This window comes from Rhipicephalus sanguineus, chromosome 6 (genome assembly GCF_013339695.2).
Source record: "Rhipicephalus sanguineus isolate Rsan-2018 chromosome 6, BIME_Rsan_1.4, whole genome shotgun sequence".
In the NCBI taxonomy this organism is placed as follows: Eukaryota; Metazoa; Arthropoda; class Arachnida; order Ixodida; family Ixodidae; genus Rhipicephalus; species Rhipicephalus sanguineus.
In genome coordinates, this window is record NC_051181.1 from 102,015,877 (window position 1) to 102,041,654 (window position 25,778).

Sequence of the window (25,778 nt, forward strand, 5' to 3'; positions counted from 1 at the left end):
GCGACCTTAGGGTCAGCAGTCAAGCGCCATAACCACTAGACCACCGTGAACACTCGCAACGGGAACATGTTCAAATGCTTTATTTCGTGCACACCACGCACACTTTTTTTTTTTTCGTTTTTCCACATGTCCTATTAACAAATATGCACATCATTAGTACTTAAAACCGGCAACACGAAACACATACACAACTACACTAACAGTTTTTTTTATTACATTATGTACACGAAATATAAAAGAATCTTCTGTACAAAAAGCAGGACTCTCATGCAGACCTGCTTTCGTCATGGTTGTTGGGGGGTGGGGCGGTAGAAACGTTCCACGTGTCTGCTTGCAAGTGCGGAAAGTTTGCGTCAGTTTGGCCAAACATACTGGCAAATACGTTAGGGAAAATAAAAAAACAATAAAAAGATTACGACGGGAAGACAAAGAATGGGTAGAAGGAACAACATGGGCTCGTCTAGTAACACATGTGGTGGGCATATATTTCAATAAACATCTCCGCACTTTCGGTCACTGCATCGACGCCTCTCGGAGGTACTCGTCTGCAAAGAATAAATAGGTACACCCGCATGTAACTTCAAGCGCCTCTTCTCCCCAGCAAGCAGTACGCATGGGTGACTGCGTGGGCTGGTCACAAGTGTAACATGCAGTCTTTTTGAGCAGGCCTGTTCAGTGAACAACATGCAACCGTGCATTCATCATACTTATAGTAACGACCACACTGTCCCATACGCAAGAGGCGCCAGCTCCAGTGGCCTTAATGCATACAGCTACAAGGATCTTGTGGCAGAAGACTACTGCTTTGCCTGAAAGTTGGTTATGTTTGTGAATGGGATTGCTTCCTTGTACCAGCCACAGTTTCATGTATACAAGCGCGCAAAAAACAGCAACTGCTCACTCGAAGTTGCCATTCGAGCATGTTGCAAGAGCTCCAGGGCAATTGACTGGCACAACTAGGGTTAAATAATCTGGCAACTTTGGGCACTGAAATGCGATAACGCCTGGCACAAGCTGCTTGCATTTTTGTTTAGGTAGCCACATAAGTCTGAATACGTTAGTAACACCAGCTTAGCTTCACTAATATAGTAAACACTATATCGTCTAGTGAACGAAAATGTTACGGCTGTTGGTTTGCTGTCGAGCACACTTACGCAAAAATAACACGTAGTGTCTGCACTAGGCATTGCAACAATTGCAAGTGTGTTCACTGCACAAGTCCTGCTTCACAGAAAGTTGGGGACCCCTTCCCAACCTGGAGAGCAGTTAGAAAAAAATATTTTCAAACATTCTCATCAGGGGTGCTTGCAACAACAGGAAGTGGCGAGACACCCTGTCAGAAATGCATGCAACAAGATGATGTAAAACAAAATTTCCCATCACGAGTCAAACAGACAGAAAAAAGCAGTTTCCACCAGACATGCAGCATGCACGGCTGGCTTGTGTCGTGCTACCTCAGCCAGTGTGCGTGCCTCTGGCAAGACGAGACGCACCGCGTGGCAGGCAAGAACACAGATAAGCCCAAAAAACCGGCAGAGAGAGCATTCAAGAGCGCAAAACTTGGCAAGCTGGCAAGCACATGCAAGTGATTCACACTGGTTCCTTTTTGCTTTACCTTCGGTCGTTAGGATGCGACAAATAAGCTTCGAGAGTTTCGACACTGCTCGATAATGTCGGCTGCACAAGCCACAAGGCGTTGCATGCACGTTATGCTCGGCAACCCCGCATTCTTTCTGCATTTCCATCTGACGGAGGAGGCACAGGAAAAAAAAAAAATACACAAAATATATTACTTGTTTTTGGTTTTTGTTTAAAGATTGAAACGGCAAAGAAATCATGTATGGAAAGAATTAGTTCAGCATGCAGTGTCAGGTGAATTGTCTAAACCAGCATGTCTAAGTTGATGGTATTTTAAATTAATGCATGATACTTAAACAATGGATGGGAAAAAGGTTCGAGGGACTGGAATTTTGTGTCGGGAATGTACTTTCACGAGTACATCAAGATACCACCCCACATGGAGATACGGGCGTCTATAAAGACAGTGAAAAAGAAGCAAAGTTGCGCGACGTTTCTCAAGGTACTATTATGGAAACACTTTCCAATGAGTGCTGCGTCGCCAATGCAAAAGCCATCTGTATGCTATGCTAACTGCTATGCTTTCCCTTGCCTCCTGGAAGAAAACAGGTCAAATTAGTACAAAATTTTTTTTGGCTACTTTCAAGAATGAACCATTACGACCCAAATGGTTAACTAACTGCCTCCAAGTTATTCAAGCTGAATCGAGAACGACCGAGAACACTGAAAGGAAAGGCCTCTCTTTGAGAGTTGCCTGCCGCCAATATGAGTACGCATGCTGTCGTCATGGCCATTTCATTTGGCCACAGCTTACTTCGTCGATACCGTAAAGCAAACAAATGACATGCACAACATGAGATGTTGCGCAGGGGACCAGGCGCATTTGTTTGAGACCACGCCATATTGACACAACAATGCACAGACGCAACTTGTCAGTCCAAGCAACAGATCATGCGAGCGGTTATGATTTATGCTAAAAGCAGGCTTGGCAGTGACACACACTCCACTTGCACCACTTTGCCTTTATGCAAGGAGCTGTGCATATTCGGTGGAGTGTGGGGCTAACACAACGCATGAGAGGGGAGCCATTTAGTGCCACCACCAAGAACTGAGATGAGTAGGTGAAGTCTTAGCTCTATGAAGTAATGACAGTGCTGTTTTTTTTTTTCAGACTTCGTGGCAGACTTCCCTAGCCAGTGCATAGCATCATGCAAATCGACAAACAGCAAAGGCAAGAGCCAAAAGCGACTGGATTTGCTGATAAGCTAGTACGCTGGGACCATCTTGCGTACGTCTCAAGGTCAGGGTTTGTTTTGGACATGCCATGTGTTGCGGTTTGCTCAGATGTGTTGATTGAACACAGAACTCAACGCAAGTCAAAATTCACAGGCCAGAAGACTGGTCCTCGGTCCCAATGCCTACGCGAGTCATGGAAGCACTCCACCAAGACTGGGCACACCCGCAGTTCCGTGCGGTCCATTTTGGCCTTTGGGCCAAGCTGCCCCGTCTTTTGATAACATGAACGAGGGGAGGGTGAGCAACCCCAGTGCCAATGGGCAAGGCACGTGCCTATACCATGCAGCAAACTCTGCTCTCGGTCAAGTCTTGTCCCGACTTGCCAGCCTGCAATGTCACGTTTGCCGCACTACCTCAACGCGCCCCCATTGCGTCGCAGCAGCTCTCTTCACGAACAGGTTTTAAAGCGAGTGGTAGTCGCAGGACAAAGCGGTTATCACTCAGTGCTGACGCTGAGCTCGGACACTGGGACGGCCAGTTCGTACTTGTCCTTGGTGGGCACAATTGGCCGGCAGGGGGTGTAGCCGTAGCCGTTTGTGTGCTGCTGCTGGCTTGAACAGAGGCTCTCCGAGAGCTGCTGGGTCTCCTGGGTGTGTCCGGCCTCCTGCTGCTGCTGCGAGATGGCCTCGAGCACAAGCTCCACGTCGCCAAGCAGCGGTCGCCGTTGGGGGTCGCTCGCCCAGCACTGCTCCATTAGCCGCCAGCAATCGTCTGTAAACTGGGGCAGCCGCTCGGGTCGAGCACCTGCAGGCAAAAGTCTTTCAGTGCCAGTTTCCAAGCGAAAGTCTTGGTGCAAGCTCAAATGCTAGGCTTCACGTCCCAAGAATGCTCCTGCACTGTGGGGTACATGATAGACCGAGCTTTCTAGCAGAGTCATTTACTGCCTGCTTTGATCGCATCTCGTTCACGTGACGGTGCTGAGAACTGCGCAGATTTCTCACTTTCAATACACTTAAACCTAATAACAAAGTCACATCTGCCACGAAAATAACTGTTATATTCGAAAACTCGTTATGAACATTTATTTGTAACACTGTATCTATGACAAGACTATTCTTTATTTACTTCGTTATAACTGATAATTCATTATATCCGTGTTCATTATATCGAGGTTTGAGCATAATCGGCGTTCTGATTTCCATTTCCTGCACAAGTACAATGCAAGTGTACTGAAATTTTCGCAATGCGGCTGCATGCGGAACTTGGGATACACTCACGTGAGCAGAGTGGACCATAAACGCCCAGCTAAGATTAACATGACCGAGAGCTTCGAGCTCAAACTGTGCACTGAAATCTGACAACACTTTCCACACTCTGCAATACTGCACTTTTCACACACTGTAATGATGTATAGTGCATCTGATCTTATCCTTGCAGCACCACACACTCACCTGTATGACGGACTACCTCTAGCCCAGCCCGAACAGATGCCTTGCTCAAAACTCGTACCCACCTTTCCTGACGCAGGACCATAGCTGATCCTTGGTCTGGCATTGTTCAAAAACGTAGGGCAGCTTGACGTGTCCCGCGCAGATGTACCAGAAGAGGATGCCGAAGGCGTACGTGTCGACACTGTTGTCGTAGCGACCCGTGAACAGCTCGGGTGCCATGTGGATGGGGGTGCCCACTATGCTGCCGGACATCATTGCCTCTGGCTTGCAGAAACCCAGGTCGGTCAGCTTCGCTCTGTCCGCCCTGTCCAGCTGCCAGCAGAAACGGTCATGGGTCACTCACGGACACTGGAACAACACCTGTTGTCACAAGTCAGTCACTACCAATTTAAGGCGCATGGAGGCTGCATTGGACAACAGGTGGCTTACTCTCCAGTGTATACCGTTTACATAATGCATAACATTACATACATCGTGGTAGACGAACCTCAGTTAAAATAATCTATAATAGGTAAATCATCCTGGCTGCCGTGCGAATTGATGGCATAATACTTACACCTTGCCAAATCAAGTATTAATGTTTGTTGCTCTAATTTTCACGTTTGCGAGCCTTGAAGAAACAAGCTGAATTTATCGCTTGTCACGACCTGTGTCACGTTTCGATGCATAGCTCTACGACTGTGGCACCCTACACTACAAACCATGGGAAACTAAATTCGCGCTGTCTCGTGCCGCACACTTACCAGGACGTTCTTGAGCTTGATGTCTCTGTGTACGAGGCCTTGGCTGTGAAGAAACCGGATGCCTTGAACGACATCCAGTGCAACCTGTAAGGAATGAAAGTGTTTGAATGTACTGTAAAATGCTCACCGTATCAACTACATACGCACTACTTTCGAAGTAAGAGAGAGGAGCATTCTTAACTACCAAGAATGCTGATACTATAACGCACATATTGTTGACAAGTTGACCTGTACTTGACAACAGCAAGGGCTTGTGGTGAATTCCTAACCATTTGTAGTTAATTCTTCAGGTGCACTCGTGGTCATCATCATTGCCTTACTAAACTCGAACACACTAATAGCTCAGGTGTATTCGGTTATTAAGACAACACGTAAGTGAACGTGCATTTTTCTGACTGTATTTGATGACACAGAGACATAATAAGAGTGTTTTTTTAAGTCACTCTTAAAGTAAGCTGTTCCAAGTTAAAATTTGCTGCTTAGTGCACAAAGGTGCTGGGAACAAAAGAGGAGGACAAGTATGACATTGGGACAAAAGCAGCATCAAATCGTGACTGCCAATGCTAGCATCGGCATTTTTCATTTTTGCACATTTTGAAGGTTGGGTCTGCGTAGCTGCTACTGGTATAGCGACCACTTTTCGTGCCAGTATCGCATTTCATATAAGTGAATTTAGCAATTATGGCAAAGAAACATGATGCACATTTTTCTATAGCAAAGAAACTGCAGCACATTCTTAAAATTTCTACAGTGACGTTTTTCACAAGCCCTACCAATGAAACGTTGCGACATTTCATTGCACCGGCATTCGACAAATCGCAATTTAGGCTCAGCCTTCATTTTAGAGAGGTCCTACTGTAAACAAGGTCAATCTAATTCTCACCCTGAGCCTGGCCGGCCAGCTGAGCCCCGCACGCAAGGCCGTGTAGAGGTCCCGCTGCATGCGGTCCATGACGAGCAGCACGGCAGGGGTGGTCCCGCCGGCATAGTTGTGGTCGATGACCGACCCCCGTATCTGGACGATGCGGTCGTGGTCGGGCACGCTGCGGGTGTAGAAGAACTCCATTGCCAGGTCGTTCCAGTGCTTGTCGTCTGGGGGCACCACCGACTTGACGGCGCACGGAGACCGGCCGCCCCAGGGTTCGCTGGAGTACACCACGCCGTACTGGCCGCGGCCCAGCTCGCGCCCCAACTGGGGCATCCCATAAAGGATCTCGTCCCGCAGGGAGGTGCTCTCCAGGGCACAGCGGGCCAGGCGTGGTGCGTGCAGCTTTCGCACCTGTAGCGAGTTGCCATACAGCGGCGTGGTTGTGTAATGCAAGGCAAGGGCTTCAGGTGTCACGAGAGCTGGAGAAATTGTCCAGATAACGCTCGGAGCATTACAAAAAATGAAGCCCGACTTGACTACTATTGCAATGTTGTGACAACCATGTAAAGTCGTCAGCAAACTTAACATGAACGCTCTGCAGCGTGGTCTGGACTGGTTTGACTGATGCCAGCCGCGAAGCGCTGGGCACTGTTGCCTAGATAATACCTCGGTATGCTTGGATAGCATGTCTGCATGCATTGGTAACATCTCTGCAGTAGAACCCAAAGCTACGCAGTGCTGGCATCAATAAAACAGCTTCAGGACACCCTGCGGAGCATTCGAGTTAAGCTTGCTGACTGCACACAACAGCTCAGATGCCATGGACTGAGTTAAGCATTGGGGAACAATTCAACTTTCTCGCAACACAATCTTTTGTGAGAAAAGTTCTGATAAACATGATTACTGCAACATACTCTGCGAGATAAGGGTGAGACAATAGCAACATTTGTTGGTTCAAGACTCTAATGAAGAAAGAGAAGTGGACAAAGGAAGATGATATGCATAATTAACGGCTAAAGGTCGTCGTGTAACTATATAACAAACCATCCAACGTTAGTAGGCGACAGAATAGAAGGGCACTTTATTACACAATCAGAAAAATTTGTTAGTGCAAGAATGGGTTAGCGAGTGGCCATCGATAAGCATCTTAGAACAACCAGCAACAGTCACTGCTACTATTTTCATACCTGCCAAGTTTGGAGAAACGGAATCCGGGAGATGTACTCAACGGGGGGGGGGGGGGGGGGGGGGGGGGGGGGATATAAAATATGCCGACCAAGGGGGGGGGGGGGTACTGCGATAGCAATAATATGGACACTGTCAGCGGGATTTTGCGGTCGCCGCTGATTTGTACAGAGTCCAAACCGATAACATCGCTTACCCATCGTCTGTTTCATGTGCGAGTAAAAGCGCGTTAGCGCTAGAGAAGAACGCGGTTGAAGCAGGATGAAACGACCCGGCTGTCCCTGTCGCGCGAAGGGCGCATGCGATAACATCGCTCCGCGTGCGAGGCCTGTCGTCGCTTTCTTACCAGTTATTTCGTCGGGCAAGAGTGAGCGAGCGAACAGTTAAGCGTATCAAGGCTGAAGCTCTGCGGGCCCCACTTGCCTCCCCGAAGCGCAAGAAATTGAATTCCTCGGGCCATACTAAAAAGCGCATCACCGGCAGGACGCGGCTGCAGTGCTATGACACGTTTGCGTTGGCAGCACTGCGGCGCAAAGTGCACAGCTACTTCATGCGCAATGAAACTGAGTTGAACCTTTCTACCATCGTTAAAAAAAAAACAAGAAGAATCCTTTCTACTACGTGGCCAGACAACTTTGCTCATGTGGCCAGACAAAGCACTGGCCGCGCGGAGCAAAACTGGATTTCCGGGAGATCTTTCTATGACCCGTACAACCGGGAGAAACGTTCAAAATCCGGAAGTCTCCCGGGTAATCCGGGAGACTTGGCAGGTATGTATTTTAGGCACTACAGAGAGCTGCACATGCATGACAGTAACCTATCCATCCCGCTAGCAGCTACACGTTATGCAACGACAGGCAGACACTGCTCATACCTTTTGTCTTTATAAAAGTGAAAGCACAATAAACAGATAATACAAAGGTGGACACAAATCATTGTAAAGAAAGAGCATGTGGCAGTAAGCTTGTCGCACAGTCTATTGACAGTGATGTTGACACTGCTTGCTAGCAAAAAATGGGCCTACACAAGAGAGCCCTACCTTGATCCTTTGAGTTTCTGTGCGCTCCAGGCGGCCCGAGTGGACGGCCTCCAGCTGACGCATGGCAGCTTGAAATTGTTCGTGCGAGGACCGCAGCCGCTCGCGGAACTGGGAGCAGATGCAACGTGCCAGCCGCCACTCACTCAGCGACTCGAGCATGTCTGCGGCCACCCTCTGGCGCCACTCTGCATCAATCCGCGGTGGAGCACGGCCCGGCAGAGTCTGAACGAGCTGCGCGTGCAATGGAAATACACTTGAACCTCATCATAGCAATGTTGCATTTGACACAAAAATGACTTCGCTATATCCAAAAGTTCGTTATAAGTGTATATTTGAACCACTGTATCTATTACCAAGGCTATGCTTCATTTACTTCATTATAACTGATAATTTGTTATATCTAGAGCTGTGCGAATAGTAAAATTTTGGGTGCAAAGCGAATTCGAATATTGAAGTGTGAGTGCGAATCGAATCGAATATTTTTCGAATATTTCTAGAATATTTCGACAATATTTTTCGAATACTTCGAAGCGAAATTGCAGAAGAAAGTTAGAGAGAATTCCTAAGCATATTCTTATGAGATAGCAACATTAAAGTGTCTTTTCACTAGGTGATGAAGTGCTGGCAGTGTGGTGTTTCATAGTTGTCTTATCAAGAATGAGGCAATGTAGAGGCCGAATTGTATTTAGGTAGAAGATTTGGTGCAACCAAAGTGTTGCCGAAAACACTTTGCACGTGATAGGCAAAGATGCCATTTCCTCAGCCTCTCCTCCTCTTTCAACTTCTGTGGAAGCCCAACTGATGTGGCGGACAAAGGTGTGCTCCCTTCAAGTCAGGTGTCCCAAATCTGCCTCGTAGACGTCGATATATAAGAACATCTGAAATTTTAGACGCTAAAAAGCTTCGGCTTCCGATTTTTTAGACTTCCTGCCAAAATTTCAGGTCCGAAATAGCATTAACTGAGTCCCCACCTCTGCCACATCTTTCATCTCCATGTTGGAACCAGCAAAGTTAATACATTTGCGACCATAGCGGAGCTTGAAAGGCAGCTTTGCCGCAATACCGTGGTGTGATAAGGTGAAGCATACTGAAAACCTAGAGACCACTTCCAATTGGACGTTGACTGTCTCTTGGCTAAGTTCAACCGTAACAGAGCTTGAAAGGCAGCTTTGCCGCAATACGGGGGTGTGATGAGGTGAAGCAAATTGAAAATCTGAAGGGGTCACTTTCAATCTGACGTTGACTGTTTTTGGGAAGTTCGAATAGTTCGAATAGTAAAATTCCAGTGCGAATCGAATCGAATAGCAAACACTATTTGAAAAATATTCGAAATTTCGAATATTCGCACACCCCTAGTTATATCCGTGTTCGTTCTATCGAGGTTTGAAGGTATACGCCGTAATGGCTAAATCCGGCAATGTCGTACAATCAATTTTCTTTTGAGTTTTTTTATTGGGTTCCAAGATGAACCTTAGGCTTGCAGATGTACAAGACATTTATTTATATAGTTAAACTTCACTGTGACGAAGTTGCATTTGACAAAATATTATCTTTGCTTTAGCTCATTAATTATAAACGCACATCCAATACGTGCCGACATTGGACATAAACATCTTGATTCAATTCGCTACATTTCACAATTAAATATCCGCAGTTAACTATATTGAGATTCAGTTTTGCAAATAACAGTAAGCCATCCCTCAGCGACTTATAAATACTTGCAAAACGCATCCTTATGCATTTTTATTCTGCTGGAGGTTTCCTGTTTGGAAAAGGGGGGTTCGTGGCTGCTACTGAGAGTCTCAAGATACTGAGAAGATTCCTAGGTGATGTAGTTGCACAAGCACATGGTCGGATATTCTACACAGCCATGCATGCAGCGCCAGGTCACAGAAAACCATAGCACTGAGGCATATCCTAGAAACTTTTTCCAGAAATGTACAAAATAACTCATATGAACCAACGGGGATATTGAAAAAGTCTGCGAATTGGACTGACCTGCTTCATTTTCTCCCAGAGGACCCACAGGAGTGAAGAGCTGGTCTTCACAGTCACCTCCACCTGTGAATGAAAAAAGGCATGGGATATCGGAACGGTACTGAACAATTCGAGCTAGTATACAATGCATAACTTTAGAGAAAACAGGGAAAAAAAATTGAGAACGGAAACAGAAAACGGTAATGGGCTCATATGCCAAGTAAAATGATACCGCGCGACTCATACACGCAGTAACACTCGCAACATTTGTAACATTGACACAGCATATTCACGTCCATTACAGTATAGGTTCACCATTTGTACCCTTCTTAATTAAGAAATAAATAATAAATCAAAGAGATACTCCTCCTGGTTCACCTTCTCGTCAAAAGTGCTTCACTCTACGACACCAAATGATGTTTAATTTAGACTTATCTGTTGGCACACAAGTTAGCACTACTACTAACAATCAGCAGAACATCCCAATCACCGAGCGGGAGTGCCTACAACCCAAAAGATGCCAACCAATGACTTGATATATGGTTCGACTTGTCCAATGCAAGAGGAATACGGTCAGCTTCCACAGTTTCAGTCAAGCCCACGAAATGTACTGTCAGCTGCTCCACTTTTCAGCCATGATCTCAGTTACTAAGCGGATATTGTGGCTGTTACTCGAGAGTGGGTTTTACATAAGTAAATGTGGTAGTGTCCCAGCACAGGAATGAGGTTCACTTTGGTACTCGGTATTCAAGGTCAGTGCTAACCTGGTATGCCGCGTTGAGAATTTGCTTGAGAGCGTTGCTGGCCTGCATACAGTCGTCTTCCTTGCAGACGCCTTCCAGACTTGCCAGGCACCTCTCCAAAGTGCCTGCACAATGAGCGCAGCGAACGGTTGTTAGAGAACCAACAGATTGACAATGCTTCCAAAGTTAAACTTTTCGCAAGAATGCATAGGTTCGTGGAATTACAACAGAGCTTTAAGACAAATGCACTCAAACCTCATTATAACATATCACAGCTGCCACGACAATAACTTCGTTATATCAAAAAATTCGTTATAAATGTTTATTTGTAACACTGTAGCTATGAGAAGACTATTCTTCATTTACTTCGTTATAACCGATAATTCGTTATAACCGTGTTCGTTATATTGAGGTTTGAGCATACGCTCATTCGTAAAGCTTCAAGAGCAGTTTCAAGGCTTTGTGCAAACAAATGAGGTGGACGAAACTACAGTGCATCGGTCCCTTATCCCTTGATGCCACGTCCAAGTGGCTGCCATCTCTCTGAAATCTAATACTCCGCACAGGTGCTTGGTGGAACATGTCACTGCCCTACTCATCACTTTCGGCGTGTGTTCGTAAGGGTCAGGAACTATTATGGCCTTGCAGTCCCCGACCAAGAAGCACTTTCACCGGTGCCCGACACAAGCGTCGTACAAATGCGCGACTCACCGAGTGCATTCAAACAGCCGTGGCACGGCAAGTCCACTCACCCACAAAGCTCTCCCGGAGGCAGTTCATAGAGCCAACGAGCTTCTCGGCAACAGCTGCGTTGAGCATCCCTAGCACAAGGTCCTGAATCTGGGAGGTGCAGATTTGAAGAACACTGGCCGTCGGCGGGGCAGCCTGCTCACCTTCGTCTACTATGACGCCTGGAATGGTAAAGAGATTTTCCAAAGATCGAAAAGGCTTGAGCGATGCTTTCTTCCACATTTATTTGAAAAGGCTAACGTCTAGCAAAAACTGCACATGTTAAGCCTTGTGGCGACTAACACCCCTGTGCGCTGATCTTTGTTAAACAAAAAAAGTTGGGAAAACTTTCAAAGCAGTGCTCATGAATTCTATGTGTCAGCCGGAAGCAGTTTCCTTCCACAGTTTTCTTGCTAACGTAGGCCAATGCTGTTGAAGGCGAAGTGCACAGTGTGCTTCTGATACAGATCACCGAAACAGATTCGCCACGAAATCTGGCATGAATCCTGCACCTCACAACAATTGTTCTCAAAAGAAATGTATCTTGGCCTCAGCAGGAGAACATTGTGTCAGATGTGCTCTTACGATTTGCGTTACCTATCATGATGTACAAGAAGCCATAAAATGAAAGTTGTTTGCTAGGCTGCCCCGCACATGTGAGTTGGTAAGAACAATGTGGACAATGCACACAACACCAGCTATGAAAGAGGAAGCGCAGAGGAGGAGGAAGAAGATGTTGCTGCTTTGAGAAAGCAAGTATATCCACGGATTAAAGTGGAGATAATCTAAGTAACCAAGAGCAGTCACACAAAGTACACTGTGTTGGAATTCTGACTGTAGCTCTAATGTGGTGGTGCGAAGTTCTAAACACCCCGGCGTAACAGCGTGGTCAATTTACCTTCGAATTGGTAGTCGGCCGCCCTTTGAAGCACCTCGCCACGCAGGTTCTCGATGGCACCCACGATGAGCTGGCGAATCTCCTCCTGCTTGTGGCTGGCCACCTCCATGAGCGCGTGGTAGAGGCCCGTCTCCTGCTTGCGCGCGTATGCGAGCCGCTTGGGCGTGATCATCATGTCCCGCGTCATGTCGAACGCCGTCAGGATGAACGTCCGCAGGCAGTGCAAGTGAGTCGTGTTGAGTAGCGACGCAGCGCTCACCAGCAGCGACTGAAGGGCGCTCCGCACGAAGAGGCAGATGTTGCTACGTGGCAAACACAAAGAGAAATTCCAGCAGAGAGTCAGTCTGCAAGGCCCTTAATGTAGTTACGAGGAAACCAATAGCTGGGTTGGGCCATGTGCTACGTGCAGTTAAATAATGCGACTAAGCCGGTTTTCCTGGAAAGCATGCTCTTCTGCTGAATTCTTAGAAAAGTTGACCAGTCTAGAGACTAACATTCAGGTTGTATAGAATCTCTCAACGTTTTGCTCAGAACCAACATTTCAAAGGTCTTAAACTGTTCAGGTTACCCTGTATTTAGTTGTAAAGTTGCCTCCCTTTAAGGAAGTCTTTACATTACGCTTTGTCAGTTTATCCTTGCGAGCGTGTCAAAAAAAAAGAGAGCAGGCAATTCTTATCATTCAAGGCACTTGTGTTTTCAGAAATTTAGCTTTCGAAACTTTCCTTTTCCACCTTTTCTTTTTATAGCCAGTTCATGAAGACACCCAATTTATTGACCCCTCAAAACATCTGAGATAAGCGCAGGAATTCCTTCACTACACTACAGTGGAATCTCGTTGATACATTTTGCACGGGAACTGCAAAATAAAACGTATTACGCAAGAATCGGTTTGCCCGAAGAGGTTGGCCGGGAGCAAAAAGAAAAATGTATTAGGCAGGGGCGGCGCCAGTGGGGGGTTTGGGGGGGCTCTAGCCCCCCCAAAATTTCCGCCTGCCCCCCCTTTGCCCCCCCCAAGAGCAAGCATAGTCAAAATACAATGCATATGTTCCCAGCCTCTCTGCCCCCCCTGAAGGAACCCACTTGTCGTGGGTGCCCCCCCAGTAAAAAAATCCTGGCGCCGCCCCTGGTATTAGGCCGAAAACATATGCAGTATTGTATCAACGAGATTCCACTGTATTTCAGTGCAACGTACTTGACATATTTGCCGGATGAGAAATGTGAAAAAAAAAAAACAGCCAAAAATGAATAAACAAATAAACACACAAACAAGCAAGCAAGAATAAACAAACACGCGTGTATATAGAGCCAGAAGCAGACAGACCACAGTAGCTTGGCAAGAGACTCCTGTTGTGGGTGCTGCGTTCATCCATCTAAAGTGGTTTGAGAACAGAAGCAAGGAAGGAAGATAGAACAACAGCACATAGAAGACAGCACAGCACAATGACTATGAAATTCACGAGAACACTACTCAGGCACAAGACACACACTCTTTAGGACCAACACACACACCTCATTAGTCATTATCAACAAATAATTGGATCTAACTCTTCGGGTTTTACGTCCCAAAAGCACGTTACGACTATGAGGTACACCATAGTGGAGGGCTCCAGAAATTTTGACCATCTGGTGTTCTTTACAGTGCACCTAAATCTAAGTACACGGGCCTCAAGCATTTCACCTCCATCGAAATGTGGCCGCCACGGCCGGGATTCGATCCCGCGACCTTCGGGCCACAGCAGCCGAGAGGCATAACCACTAGACCACTGAGGCATTATTTTTGTTTTGTTTGTTTTTGTTTGCTCGCAGATTGTTGATGAATAGAGAGCTGACCGAGCTCCCCGAAACTGAAAGGTCTACAGGCCACCAGGCTCGATTTGTCGTGGTTCATGCTAAACGGTTCGGATATCGTAGCGAAAACATCGAGGAATTGGGACCTGACAGAGTCCAAAGGAGATTTATGTTCCCAAACCAATGCATGCTATGAGAGATGCCATAGCAGAAGACTTCCAATTAAATTTTTTATAACCTCGGGTTTTTCTATCAGAACCTCAATCTGCGCAATGTTGGTGCTCGTACTTACGCCGCAATCAGGATGTAGATACCACAGCTAAGAAATGAACTTGTGGCCTTTAGCTAACCTGCAGGGCAGACAGGCCACTGAGCCACACTATTGGATTAAATAGGAGGAAGACAAACCGTTTGCCACTGAACATAATCTCCTCTCTAGTCCATGTGTTTGCACGAGTATGAATCATTAAGGGGACACTAAAGAGAAAAACATTTGTCTTGTTGTCAGTAAGTTATTCTTTCGCATCACCAAAAGCGCCACCCTTGCAAACGAGAAGACGCTCAGTAAGCCAGAAAACGCACAAAAAGAACATACGGGTGGCAACATGAGCTTGAGGTTCCTGCACTAACTTGCTGCGATATCAGAGATTTCGATGGCTTGTGCCGAGATTTGCATTATTCATTATCAGTAAAACTGAATTACATTGCACACTAAGGAAGCAAGGAATTTAACGCAAGTTTCAGGAAATTTCATTGAGACAATGAGGACGAAACATGAAAAATGATTGGTGACTTTACAGCAAGATTCAGATGCCAAGTTTCGGTGCAAAATTCGAGAATGAAACCAAGCTTCATTTTATCACTGAATAATGGACAAGTGACCGTGAAATTGATGACAACAGAGTTCTCGAAGAATAATTCCTCACTCCAAACTGATTTAGTGTTTCGCTTTTGAGTCCCTTCCATCACTGACTAGCAAGCAAGGTTGCTTGGCCACGTAGCTCACCAGGCAAAGTCGTCGAAGTTCTCGATGAGCTCAGAGCTGGGCGAACACCCGCTGGAGCACCGGACGTTGGGCCTCCGCCGATCGTGGTGCCGCTGTTTCTCCGGAAAGTGCTTGGAGAGGAAGCCCAGGCTGCAGAGCTGCTGCTGTGCCGTCACGGGCAAGGTGATCACAGACTTGGGCGCATCCTCCTGCACAGAGGTGCAAAGGCATGGCAGAGCCATCAGGATTTTATCAGGGCAACCGAGCGACCATGACTAGCAGAGATACTTGGGCTAGTTGGTGGTAATCCATTATGCAAGAACAGCACTAAAAAAAGGACCAAGAAATACACAACGCAGGCGCTGAACTCTCAACTAAAAGTTTATTTGAAGGTACATGAACATACACATAAAGCCGCCATGCCGTGTTAAAGTGTATAGTAATCTTTGGACTGTCATGTATGTTTTGCTCGCAGTTGTTTTGCTTTTTCCTTATGACACACGGGTATCTTTTCGGACATGATCAGGTATTTTTATTGACCCCGATTACTCTGCTGCGCAGATGCAACGGTTGGTCATGTGACTAGGTCACATGGCTTTATATATACCTTTACGTGCCTTCAAATAAACTTTTAGTTGAGAGTTTAGCGCCTGTGTCATGTCTTTCTCGGTCCCTGCCTTTTTTAGCACTGTTGTTCTTGCATAACGAGCGATCATTGTCGCCCCTATCACTCCATTTGCACAAGCTGTTCTATCTACACGAGCATCAGCTGAATTAAACAAACAATCTCCACTACCAGAAGTGTGTCTGGCTCTGTCACTACTTTCAGCAAGTAAGGCATCACAGAAGTCAACTGTAAGAGTGGTTAAAAGACGTTATTGCAATTAATTATATTCTGGGGTTTATGTGCCAGAACCACAATAAGGCATGCCGTTTGTATTGGGGGGGGTACTGCACTGCTTGAGGCCACCTGGGGTCCTCTAATGTGTACTGAAATCTAAGGACCCTGGCGCTCTTTTATCCCACCCCCATCGAAATGCTGCGGCCACGGTTGGGAGTTAAACCCGCATCCACGAGCTTGATACCTTAGCCACTGACCTACCACAGTGAGTCGTGTAGCATTACTAATAGCAAGAGCTAAAGGTGGATCTCTAGAACGGAGACCCATTCCACCCAGGGAAACTTGGATGGAGTCAAATGCGGTCAAATCTACAAAAAAAAAAAGAAGAATAGATGGGCCCGGTTCGTCCATCTTCAGGTACAGCCCTTTAGGTGGTCAGTGAAGCGGCTTCGAGCTCACTGCTTATGCTCGTCACAGGGTCTGTGGCTGACATTTGTACCACAGAAACTGTGTTGCAATCGTTTCTCTCTGCATGCGCGTTCGTTGTATATTCCCACCCCGCAAGGTCGGAAAACCAAACCCCTCAGCCTTTCCCACGAGCCTGTGTACATGTACACATGCCCACACGCACACTTATATAAAACAGTTCAAAATAGAAGCCCAGGGTGTGCAGCTTGAAAACCACTTTTGAAAAGGGAAAACAGAACACAGGGAAGAAACACATTCTCACCTCAGTCTGCATGGGGGTCTCCAACACCTGCTTGTCTTCGCTGCCACTGTTTTCGCCATCGAACATAGGCAGTGCACAGCTGGACCTGCTCCGCAAGCCTGGCATTGCGCAGACTGCGAGCATGTTGCTCAGATTCAGTTAGCTCCGACGTGGCTGGCATGTTGGCCCGAATAAAAAGCACCGGTGTCTTTGGAGCGATTCGCTTTAGCTCGTACAAGTCGGCCAGTTCCTGTGCACAAGGAAAGGAGAAACACCTTGCACCACGTTGGACATTCATAGTTTGGACTATAAAATTAGTTATGTAAGCACATTACTGAATTTGGAAATGATCTTGCAAACACACCAAACGTCTGACACTGCCCGGGCAGAAGACAGCATTCAGATGAGCGTATCCACCCGAAGCAGTGATGCACAAAAATTACCTTCAACATGTGCTTTGAATTTTTCATAGCACAGGCAATGGGCAAAACATGATATTCACCTTGTTAGGTGTTGAACTCAGAAAAGGAGGAACGGTCGTGGAATTCTTTTGACTATCAACATGGAACCGGCAATTATTGCACACATATGCATTAAAATGAATCTGCCATAGGATGCTGCCCTTGTGCTAAACTTGAGAACATATTGAGCCAATGGTTTTGTTGAGAGAGTCATGTAGTTGAGAGTTGTGTACGGTGACTTCGATATGCTAGATAGATGTTTGCAAGAAGAGAGAAAGAAAGAGGTAAAGGAAAAGTCAGAGACACTGAAGTCTTCTTACATGCACTGAATGCAAAAGCGCGGCACGTCGCGTAACGACTATATCGATGTCCATACTAATTAGACATCTGTGTCGCATGACATCTGATGATGCCACCATTTGGTCAAGCGGGCTTTCTTGCCATTAGGTGACAGTGGACGCCAGGTTTTTCATTTCATGGGGGCATGTGACATTTCCGCATTGAAAGTTGTATCAAACAGACATGGAGGGACACGTCAGGGTCCAGATTGCACTTGCTTAATCTTTATGCTCAAGCCATCACAAAATCAGCAAAATGATACATGCAACCTTAGACTGTAAAAAGACACTTGCCCAGTGTCAACTAGATACCATTTCTTGGCGGTATCTGTATACCCGCAGTCCATACACATCGGTATGCTTCAGTTGGCTCCAGTGTTCCCTTCGGTCTTGTTAACTGTGTTTACCCATTGCTACTACTTCTCTGGACACTGTGCCTCCATGGTTCACCATACAGATAAGCCTCTAAAGTCAAGGTCCAAATGCGCTGCTGACCTTATCCGTGAAGGCTTCCTCCGCAAAGGCGTACAACAGCAGCGGAGTGCAGCCTTCAGTGGCCCGGCGATAAGTCTGTTCGAAGGTGAGGCTGTCGTTGCAGGGTGTGGCCACAACCTGCACCTCATCTCGAAGCAGCGCGTGCTTCATGCGGATCTCCAAGGCAGCGGCACTAAGGGCCGGATCTTTGCGCGCCTCACCCTAGGAGAGAGGTAAGAAAACGATTGCCACATTGCATACGGACAAGACAACAGCATAAACTACGAGCACAAAACATCCCACGTACGAATGTAAAGATGGACACGCGCGATATTGACATGTACGGCAGGTGATGTTGCAGCTCTTTGTTAAAACAGTGCGGCAACAACGAGCCCAAGCACCAACTCTAGTCCAATTTAAGAAATCTGCTTTCCCTCCCACATCCAAGTCACGCAAGTAAGAATCATATAGAGAAGCTGTGTCTAATGTGAGGATACATTCGTTATATTTGCCATTAATTATGTAATCACGTTTCACTAATTTTCATCACGTGAAACTGCATTTGTGCATTACATGGTTGATCGCCTGTTGAAGACCTACACTTGACGCACTTCTGAAGCTGGTTTCAAGACACATGGCGACTGCTTTTGGAATGAAACAGACAAGTGGTCTTGGCAGTCCTCACAAGCCACCCGTGCAAAAATTCACTTTTTTATAAAAAGACCCACAATAGGCAAAGAGACATGCAATATTTATGAAGTAAAAGTAATCCAGCTTCTTCCAATCACGTACCTCGACCTCGAGGTCGGCCCGTGGAATTGTCCTCCAAGGCTGGTCGTAGGCAGCCAAGTGCTCCACCAGCTCCAAGCTATTGGGCAAGGCCAGGCTAATCTCCGTCTGGTTACCCGCCGAGAAACGAACCTGCAGGGATTGCAAAACAGCGACGCATTGGCACGACTTTAAAAAAAAATAATAATAAAGCAATTCAGTCTGACTGATCAGAGCTTTCCTTATGCAATGCACTCGTCTTCTTTTCAGTCACCAGAACTTTCCCCAACTGTAAAACCTGCAAGACAGTATGCCAAGCAATGCCTGTTCTTTAACGGTAGGTTTAAGGATTGGTACAATCAAGGCAAACTTCTGCATAGTAAACGCATTTTTGTACAACGGAGGTTTTAGTTATATACGTGGTCATCACTGAGTTTCGTTAAAAGCCAACTACTACTGTGAAATTTCACTCTGGCTTATATTCATTACTATATACAAATGAAAAAATATTGGCAAGACCTCAGGGATGGTAATGGCATAGTTTTCTTGCGAGCAGCCTTTGAACAGTGTCTGAACAGACATGTATGTGAACCCGGTGATTGTCGCGATGGCACAGCTCCTATCATGCAGCCATTGAGATGTTCTGGTGTGCCCTTTATTTCCAAACTCATGTCAAGCAAGTCACATGTTCTAAATCTTCGCTCAGTCATGTGTTCCTGTGAGCGGCAATGGCAACACTTCTTTCTTCTGTTCCAGCATTTCAGACTTCCACTTGCATTTCAAATGTGAAATCTTACACCAACTGCTCTTTCATATGTGCTATCTCAAGCCAGGTTTTTTATGCAGTTCAGAATTTTTGTCCCAGTTCGCCCTTTAAAGGGACACTAAAGGCAAATAACCGGGTTGATTGGCAGAACATGGGAGAGGCCTTTGCCCTGCAGTGGGCATAGACAGGCTGATGATGATGAAAGGCAAATGACACTTCATATATCAGAGTGAAAGGCCAATGTGCGAGAACAGAAGTGCAATAGTAATCGAGAAATTAACGTAAGTGTAAGACACGATTTGCACCACTGGTGGGACATTCTGGAACAAGCCCGATGGCTTAATAGGCCCTCAGTGCAATTAATCACAATTACTAAAGTTACCCATAGTAATAAAGAACATTTCACTGCATCATAAGACGAATAAGATGCAACTCGAACGTTACCCTTGATAATGATGCAGCTGGTCCAAAAGTCCCATTTTTGTTGGGCTGTGCTCTGCTGCGCCTAACTCCCAGGCAGTCAACGGCAGGCATGGCAAACGCTATGTCACATGCCTGTTCTTGGAGGTGGGTGGTTTGAATTGTGCTAATGGTATGTCGACCACTAAAACACGATTTCCTTTCTAACTACGCATTTTCTTAGCACAAAACAAGCGCTACGAGTTTTCTGGAATGCTGTTTCAACAATCCATGTACACTTAATATTTGCTTTTAGCGTCCCTTTAAAAGCCCCATTGTGGTGAGCTCCCCCGCAAAAAAAAAAAGCTCACCATCCTCCAGGTCAGCTGGCTCTCGTCCCCGACCGGTGAGGTGACCGGCAGGACCGACTGGCCGAACAGCTCGTTGACCACCCGCGCCTTGGCCCAGCAGCTGTGGCCCAGAACCACCAAGGCGACAGGCTGCATCACCGTACGTCCAATGAATTGGTCGTCGGTCTCGTTCAGACGCAGTTGGGCCAGCTGGTCTAGAAATGAAATGGGGATACGCGACGTCAACAACACGCAGAGACCAGGCTGAATAACAGCCATAGTTGGTACAATTGCCGGTAACCTCAATATTTAGGGCAAGCGCCGCCCACCAAACAACGAGGCAGCTGCCAGTCACTTTGTAAGGGAACTACAGATACTGCTGGCTAACCTAGGGCCAAGGCACGACAAAGGGCGCAGCAGGGGTTTCAGAAGTATTTTAAGAAAGGCACTAACTGGGCCCTGCTTTCTATGCTGAGCCATCAGAAAGTACAAAAAACTTAAAAAAAAGAAAGCAATTTTCAAGAATGGTTCCTGGCAACACTAGTCGGCAATGCGTTCCAGTAATGCCCCATTTCAGAAATAAAAGACATGCAAGAGCTTACACGAAATAATTGTGAAAGAGGCGTGTAAATAAAACAAATATGTCTAACCAGCAAGCCCATGTGGCTACAGTGAAAAATGGGAGCAGATAAAAGAGTGGCAATGACAAGATGCTAATGAGAACAACATCTTACGGTATTGATCAGAAATGTACGCTTATAATTGCAAGCCGTGGTGCGACTTCTGACACTTTCAGCACTGCCCGATACCCAACAAGAATACCGAAATATTCGGCAACGTTTGGTACCATGAAATATTTAGTAAAGTATCAGGTGAAAAGAAGGTGAAAGAAAGCTGAATAAAAAGAAATGCAGTCATTTCACTTCTTGATTTTTGTGACAGAGTACATTATCACGTTCACATTACAGTAAACATACCAGATAATGAGTGCAGAAATAGAAGGCTTAAAATTTTCACAAATGTGAAAGCCTAAATGACCAAGGTTACAGGTAAAAACAACTACTCATTAACAAGCAAGTTACCCCTTTCTGTTAAGTTTTAATACACTACGCACAGTGTTTTGAAAAATAAATGTTGGCTATAGGAAGCACCTGAAGTCTGTAGAAGTATGCTTATTATTCAGGTTGAAACGCATCATGCGTGAGCGGTTAGCCATCGTAATTGTTAACATTAATGTGAAAATGATTACCAAGCAGAAAATGAGGGGCTGTTCAGTTTAAAGAAAAGTCACTTAGAGCCGTGATAAAGATTCAACAGCAGAAAAACATGGCAGCCCCAGCCTAATACTCTACTTAAGCTGAACTGCTGTGGCAGAAAAATATTGACATTTACCTAGACCGTCAGTTTTCTTTTTTAGCACCACTAATCCCCAGTCCCGACATTCTTCTAGAACAAAGAAGCGTATTGTCAAGAACAAGCCATGCCCTTAAGAAGAAAAAGCTAACACCTAAGCAAAGATGTAACCTTCCAACTGTAACAGCATAATGAAATCTCCAGAAGATATCTTTTGGCACGAAACGTGTGCAAATTTTTTTAATAATGCTTAGTCGTTTATGTCCCTCCCTTAAAAGCACTGAGGGTGTGAAGCACATGAAGCAACAGTCTTGGTGAAGTGAACGTGTGGATAAAAAAGAGCCAAGCCAAGATCTGCACAGTGCACCTTGGAAAAACAGCAGACCACATGCGAACCTTTAAATGCTTGTGCATGGGCATTATCTCCATTTCTTCGTGCGGACTTTTAAAATGCCAAGCCCATTCAAAGTTTAGAGACAGCTGTCTGTACGGGTGGAATGCAAATTACGCATACAACGCTGCATGAATGATTTCAATTGCCCTTGAAGTTAATGAATTTAGTGCTGTCGTTCTCCTAGCCCAACGTTCCATGTTCTGGAAATGCGCATTGTCATAATCAGGCGATCAGTCTTCAGTACTTCTTGCCCTCTTTATCTGAAGGAAGATACTGCTTGTCACAACTCTGGGTTCCAAAGTTATAAAGGGTCATTTAATTACATTTTGCAATGCTGTGCTCCGTAGAATGCACGAAAGTTGTCAGTTTCGAAGCATGTCAGCATGCAAAAACATCTGCTAGGCGCACGCGGCATCAGCAAGGACGTGGTCCAAATGCCAAGTTGAGAGCCATCGTGACTGTGTTGACGTGTAAGCTCCATCTAAAGATGGAGAGCTCTGCACGGAATGTATAAATCAACAATTGTAGACTCCAAGGTGCACTGCCAAACATTACAGTGCTTAATTGTCCTATGCATACCTTCTGTACCTCAAACCAGTCATATAATGACCAAATGAAACTTATGGTACAGTGTCGAACTGCCCTAAGAAGTGTTTTTCAACACATGGTCTGCAGACATCTGTAGTACCTTAAAAGCGTGTGACAGGGCCTTACCCTACACCGTGTGCAGTGCCTACGCAAGAAGAACCTGTATCCAGTGCTTTTGACAACAGAAAGACTACTTCGGTTAACCTCACTTTGACCACACAAGATCACATTTTTTTTTTTTTACTAGCTGTAGACTACGAGTAACAGCAGGGGGTTCCAAGCACCATCAGGACAACTCGAATGAGAGAAAGAAATAGCCCTGTGAATGACGTTCATAGCAGCTAATTGTTTGAAAATTGCTGCCCAAGATAATGCGGACATTTCCATGCCAGGTCAAAGCGAGCTTGTAACCTACAAGCTGTGACGCACGTACTGAGCTGGGCCGCAGTGAGCGTAGTTACGAAGACGATAAGGCAGAGTTCGCCCCGCCCTTTCTTGCCTATCTAATCGCTGTACCAGCAGGAGCGCTCATTTGCTCCCGCTCGTCTTGTGGTGGGAGATTTCGCCGTCGATTAGACGAACAAGGCCCAGATCCGCATCCGAACGCTCGGAACCGGTACCAAACTTGACCAGTTCCAACCAACCACTGCTGCGCATGCGCTGAGGCATCGGTCGGCCAACGATCCACGATTGGTACAAAAAAGACATGGGGATCACCAACCGCTACATGAAGGCAAGCTTCGCGGAAGGATCAGCCTGCCTCCTTTATCACAACGCGCAGCCGGTTCTCGCTACTGAGTGGTCGACACGAGCCGCAGCGTTCGCTGCACTGCACGGAACTGGCGAGATAACTCAACACAGCGAAAGAATAATGACATGGAACTGCCTGTCACAGTTTGCGGCACACACACACACACACACAAAATGTAAAGGAAACGAACGACACGCTGTAGTGCTCGAGCACGGCTACATGAACGCCGTCATCGCTTTCGCTTCTGATAATTGTGATTAATGGCATTGTTGTGACTTAAACAGCGCCACTTCGGTGCGTGAACTCGTGCATACCGAACAAAACCGGAGAAGGCACGCTCAAATTCTTTGACATGCAAGGGGGTTAAGGCTGATCCTAAGGTTATCTCTAAGATAAACCAACACCTAGGTAGATCCATTTCGCATTACGCGCGCATCCAGTACTTCTCGGAGCGAGCTAGCTCGGAGGCCGCACGCACAACCGAACGCGCACTGGAAACTCGTGACATTTATTACTCGAGGTGTTTGGGTGCTTCGGACAAGCACACGACTTTGCCCCGCCTCTGTTTCCAAACAGAGCCGAGGTTGTAAAGATGCTAGGGAGGGGAATAAAAAAAAAAAGAGGAATAATGCGCGCGGAACTGTCAACGGGCGCGCGTGATAACGGTTTATGACGAGAAAGCACGGCAAGGCGCCTTCAGAAACAAGTGCGCGAAGGTGCGGCCGAGAAGTAGAAAATAAAAGGCAAGAAAAGGGCGAAAAATAAACACAGCCAGCGCGAGAGCTCCGCCGCACGCACGCGCATCGCGCGCAACAGGTGATTGGATGGCTGCGAAGTAACGTAGGCGCAACTCGCGAAGGAAAAGCTGTACGAAAAAAAAAAAAAAAAAAGGAAAGGAAAGAAAGCGCGGCTCCTTGCTTTTACTAACGGGAAATACCCGCCGTATGACAGCACACAGGCACTAACACTGTCAAATAGGATCGACGATAAATGGGGCGATGTGGAAAGGAATATCGAAGTGGAAACGTGAGCATCTGCAGCGAAACACACAGCCACCGCTGCTGCATTGCTCCACGCTACTCACCTTCGCTGAAATAGCCGCACTTGGCGATGTCGTCCAGCGACGCCTTGGTGTCTCGCCATATCCGGCGCAGGTATTTGCTGTTCTTGGCGAACTTGGCAAACTCGCCGGGCAAACTGGCCGACATCTTCCTCCTACGGCCGGATCTCTTCATTTGCACTCGTGGTCGGGAACGACAGCCGAGAAAAACTTTCGAGCCGCACGGCCCCCTCCTCGCACAGCTGAGCGATAAGCCTAACTTCCCGTACGTCACGCAGGAAGCGTAGTCGACGTCATGGGCGTGGTGGCTCCCACGTGACCTGCGTGCACAGACAAAAACGAAACCGAATCCGTCAGAGATCGCTCCGCTGGTAACTCAAGCGCTTGCGCGCGCTCACAGACAGAGTCGCTTCCTTGTCGCCAGCTTTTGAAGGTCGCAGCGGCAGGATTGTTTTCGTTTTGTTCTAACGCACTTTCAAGCCTCTCCCTTCCCGGCGTACGCACTCTCCACAGACGAGTAGCTCGAACAGGGGATGCGCGCGAGCCGGATTTGTCCGCTCGCTTGCGGAGCGAGCGCTACGAGGCCCATCGCAAGTTGGTTCAGGCTGTAATTAGACGAGTGGGGGAAACGAATCACAAAAGGGAAAATAACATTTCTTTATTTCTTTATTGAGAAATAAAGAAACGTTCAATCAATGACAACGGCCGCCAGCTACCGTACACAATGGGCTCCGAAAGATGCTCGATGTGTGTGTGTGTGTGGTTTTAGGGAACATGTGGTGTCACAAAACGACCCGCTTTGCAGTCATGTAGTTTAATAAATTCATGCATGAACACTAGCGCATATGGCAGTATGTAGTCCCACGGCCGTAGTCCTATCACTAAGCGTTGCGACCAGTCAGCGCACCACCGCATGTTACTTCGGAGAAAGAGTGCAGGCTATTCTTTGTAACGTACAGCGCATAGCGACGGCTGTTTTCTTAGAAACAATGAACAAATGTATTCACACCAGCTAGGAGTGAATTATACTGTATAAGATATCCACGACCCATGCAGATGAATAGAGAAAAACTTTTTTTTTTTTTTTGTAACTTATACCACGTACGCTTTCGTCAAATGCCGTTGAAGAGATGTTGGCAGTAAGCAGTAATCGCGAGGGGTAGTAGTTTGGGTAAACAGCTCCGATTAGCTAAATACACTTGCTCGGCAAGCAAGAAGAGATCGCGCAAAGCGGTGCGAGACGCAGCGCATTTCGGCGACGGTCGCTGGCGCATGACCTGATGGGCACGCTTTCAAGTATATAAAC

At 46.5% G+C, this 25,778-nt stretch overlaps 1 protein-coding gene across 1 annotated transcript in view; it reads right to left on the bottom strand.

Moving 5' to 3' along the window:
- Positions 1-63: 63 nt before the first annotated feature.
- Positions 64-25,778, bottom strand: part of LOC119396058 (dual serine/threonine and tyrosine protein kinase) — a 42,749-nt gene continuing 17,034 nt past the window's right edge. The window contains exons 2-17 of the mRNA XM_049416894.1: positions 24,497-24,792; positions 20,348-20,541; positions 18,836-18,964; positions 18,065-18,265; positions 16,856-17,020; positions 15,242-15,495; positions 12,448-12,749; positions 11,573-11,731; positions 10,842-10,945; positions 10,099-10,161; positions 8,101-8,331; positions 5,892-6,287; positions 5,009-5,092; positions 4,328-4,577; positions 3,360-3,618; positions 64-545 (exon numbers count right to left, since the gene is read on the bottom strand). Of these exons, the coding sequence (XP_049272851.1) occupies positions 461-545; positions 3,360-3,618; positions 4,328-4,577; positions 5,009-5,092; positions 5,892-6,287; positions 8,101-8,331; positions 10,099-10,161; positions 10,842-10,945; positions 11,573-11,731; positions 12,448-12,749; positions 15,242-15,495; positions 16,856-17,020; positions 18,065-18,265; positions 18,836-18,964; positions 20,348-20,541; positions 24,497-24,792 (3,172 nt within the window). The 3' untranslated portion in view covers positions 64-460. The remainder of the gene's footprint in view (positions 546-3,359; positions 3,619-4,327; positions 4,578-5,008; positions 5,093-5,891; positions 6,288-8,100; positions 8,332-10,098; positions 10,162-10,841; positions 10,946-11,572; positions 11,732-12,447; positions 12,750-15,241; positions 15,496-16,855; positions 17,021-18,064; positions 18,266-18,835; positions 18,965-20,347; positions 20,542-24,496; positions 24,793-25,778) is intronic.